General features: G+C 39.3%; 1 protein-coding gene across 1 annotated transcript; it reads left to right on the top strand.

Moving 5' to 3' along the window:
- The first annotated feature begins 931 nt into the window (after nt 1-931).
- Nucleotides 932-1,852, top strand: LOC122427567 (olfactory receptor 8S1-like). The gene has a single exon (XM_043447129.1). The coding sequence runs from the start codon at nt 932-934 to the stop codon at nt 1,850-1,852; it is 921 nt and encodes a 306-aa protein (XP_043303064.1).
- The last annotated feature ends 1,750 nt before the right edge of the window (nt 1,853-3,602 follow it).

Genomic DNA, 3,602 nt, shown 5'->3' with positions numbered 1-3,602 from the left:
CTCAAAAGCAGCAACACAGAAAAGGATGTTTCTTGCTTTGCCTCTTAGTGTCTTTCTACTTGCTGCAACATCTAGAGTTCATAGAGTCTTGGTTGATACCAGGTGCTGAAAAGCTGGGGAAAAGCATGAGAGGATAGACATCGTGAGGGTCTATGATCTAAGAGGGGCTTCCTTAGTGACTCAGATGGTAGAGAATCTGCCTGTGATGCAGGAGACCCAGGTTTCCAACCTTGGGTCAGGAAGATCCCCTGGAGAAGGGCATGGCAACCCACTCCAGTATTCTTGACTGGAGAATTTCATGGACAAAGGAGACTGGGGTGCTACAGTCCACAAGTCACAAAGAGCTGGACACAACTAACACACACATGATCTAAGAAGCCATAGAGATGGTAGAATGAGAGTTCAGAGATTGTACTGAGGAAGCACTCATTCTTTTATTCAACAAGTGTTTGTTTAGAGCCCTCTAGCTGAGTCTATTGCATTTCTAGGACTGTGACACTTTCTTGATCCTCTTCTCTTACTCAAAAGTTATGGAACTAGTGACTAGTAATGGCACTTAGGAATGCATCCATGGTGGTTGTGGGGAACAGAAAAACATCCTTGCTGGTGTATAATATAAATTCTAACCCAAAAAGATAATCTTTAATGAACTAAATCCATTATCCATGTGTTAAAAAGCATTAAGTATAATAGGGGAGTGATGTTCAGCTTACTAGGGAGTACTTAGAGGCAGCAGAAGAAAAGTTGCAGTATTTAATAGGGTAATAGGATAGTCAGATACTTATTTACTCTCAGCTTCACTTTCTGACTTAAGCTAAAAAGTGGATCTTTTATAGGTTAAAAAATTCTATACCCGGTGAATGACTCAGATTATTATCCCACCAAATGAGTAAACTTTCTTTCTCTTTAGGGATGGACTATCTAAGAAACCATGAAAAATCTCAGCATTATTGATGAATTTGTAATGCTAGGGTTGTCTACTGACCCAGATATCCAGACCATGCTCTTTGTTCTCTTCTTGGGGATTTACCTCCTGACCCTGATGGGGAACCTGATGATGATCCTGGTGATCAGGGCTGATCCTCACCTGCACACGCCCATGTACTTCTTCCTTGGTCATTTGTCTTTCCTAGACATATGCTACTCTTCAGTCACTGTGCCCAAGATGCTGCAGAATTTCCTGTCTCAGAAGAAAACCATTTCAGTGTGGGGATGCATCACCCAGAGTTTCTTTTTCATATTTTCTGGAGGCACTGAGGGCTGCCTGCTCTCTGCTATGGCCTATGACCGCTATGCTGCCATCTGTCACCCTCTGCTCTACACTGTGATCATGAATGGACCTCTGTGCACCGCAATGGCCAGTGCAGCATGGCTGATGGGGTTTCTGAACTCACTAGTGAATAATCTTTGTGCCCAGAGCTTACAGTTCTGTGGTCCCAATATCATCTCCCACTTCAGTTGTGAACTGCCTTCACTCTTCCCTCTCTCCTGCAGTGATACCACACCTAACACCATCCTGCTGACTGGATCTGCTGCATTTCTAGGACTTGTGACACTTCTCCTGATCCTCTTCTCTTACTCTAAAATTATTCTTGCCATTCTAAGTATCTCCTCTAAAGGCCGAGTCAAAGCCTTCTCCACTTGCTCCTCCCACCTCACCATGGTGCTCTTATTCTATGGGATGGCTCTATTCAGGTACATCAGCCCCTCTTCAGGATCAGTCCTGGAGCGAGTTGTCTCCATACAGTATGGTGTGATCACATCCTTGGTAAACCCCCTCATTTACAGCTTTAAGAACCAGGAGGTGAAGGCAGCTCTGCAGAGGATACTAAAGCAGCAAATATGTGTCTAAGGTTAAGAAATTACAATAGGACTTTTCTTCTACATGAAAACCAATCTACAAGGAAAGAGAACTTTGCAAACTTAGAGCTTCTATGGAACTTGAATTTTAATATAATTAACTGTATTTGTTTCTTACTCAAAGTGAAATGCCTTCCAAAAGCTGAAAGAAATATACTCAGAGAAGTATTTGACCCATCATGGGTCTGAGGGGAAAGGTTCAGAGACATCAGCTCCTATCACAGCCTTGGAAACTAGTCCAGAAGGAGTGACTTCACTACAGTTGAAGAGGCAGAACAAGAACAAAGACCTTGGAAAGAACAAAGTTCTCTGAGCCCTGAACTTGACCTGTGGAGTTACACAAAGGAGCCCATTAGTAGCAGGACAAAGAACAAATCATCTAGACACATTTAATGTTCCAGAATGAGACAGTTTATTACCTTTTGTTCATCTGACCTGGTGGTACCATAGACATTAAATGGCATATGTACCTGCAAATAGTCACAGAAAAGTGAAAGCAAAGAATGAACATATTAAATGTCTATGAGCAGATGAATGGATAAAGAAAATGTGGTTCATGCATACAATGGTGGATTACTCAGTTTAAAAAGGAAAGAAAGCCTGCAACATGTGACAATGCAGATTAACCTTGAGGATATTGTGTTAAGTGAGAAAAGCCAGTCACAGAATAGAAAAACTGCTTGATTCTACTTATATGTGGTATCTAAAGAGTTCAAACTCATAGAAGCAGAAATCAGAATGGTGGTTTCCAGGGCCTGGGGGAAGGGGAACTGGGAAAATGCTGTCCAATGGGCATAGAGTATCAGTCATGCAAGATAAAAAAGAGATCTGTTGTACTGCAGTGTGCATATAGTTAACAGTACCATACATCTAAAAATTTAAGAGGGTAAAATTGATGTTGTGTGTTTTTTACCACAATAAAAAATAAATAAGAATGAATATATTATTACACTAAATATGGGTATTGAATTTTGCAACTTCTTGCCCGAATACATACATCATTTTATATATATATATATATATATATATATATATATAATGATATATATATATATATGGAAGCCAGACAAAAGTCATTAGAAGTAGTATAATGTAAATTAAAACATCAAGAGACATTATTTTTACTGAATATAAATCAGTGAAATTAGAACACTCCCACACTCCATATACAAAAATTTACTCAAAATGGCTTAAAGACTTAAGTACAAGTTATGACACCATAAAACTCCCAAATGAGAACTTAGGCAAAACATTCTCTGACATAAATCATACCATGTTTCATTAGGTCAGTCTCCCAAGGCAAAATAAATAAGTAAAAATAGATAATCGTGACGTAATCAAACGTACAAGCTTTTGCACAGCAAAGGAAACCATGAACAAAACAAACACACAACCTATGGAGGATGAGAAAATATTTACAAATAATCAACCAGCAAGGGTTTAGCTTCCTAAACCCTGAGCTCATACAAAGAGCTCATACAGCTTAATATTAAAAAAAACAACCCAATTAAAAGATGGGAAGAACCCCTAAAAAGACATTTCTCCAAAGAAGACATACAGATAGCCAAGAGGTACATGAAAGGATGCTCAACACTAATAATTATTAGAGAAACACAAATAGAAACTACACTGAGTATCAACTCACACTAGTCCAAACTGTCATCATCAAATAAGTTCTGGAGAGGGTGTTGAAAAAAGGGAATCTTCCTGCAGTGTGGATAGCAATGTAAACTGGTATGGCC

Source organism: Cervus canadensis, chromosome 25 (genome assembly GCF_019320065.1).
Source record: "Cervus canadensis isolate Bull #8, Minnesota chromosome 25, ASM1932006v1, whole genome shotgun sequence".
Taxonomy (NCBI): Eukaryota; Metazoa; Chordata; class Mammalia; order Artiodactyla; family Cervidae; genus Cervus; species Cervus canadensis.
This window is presented reverse-complemented; position numbering and strand designations above follow the sequence as displayed.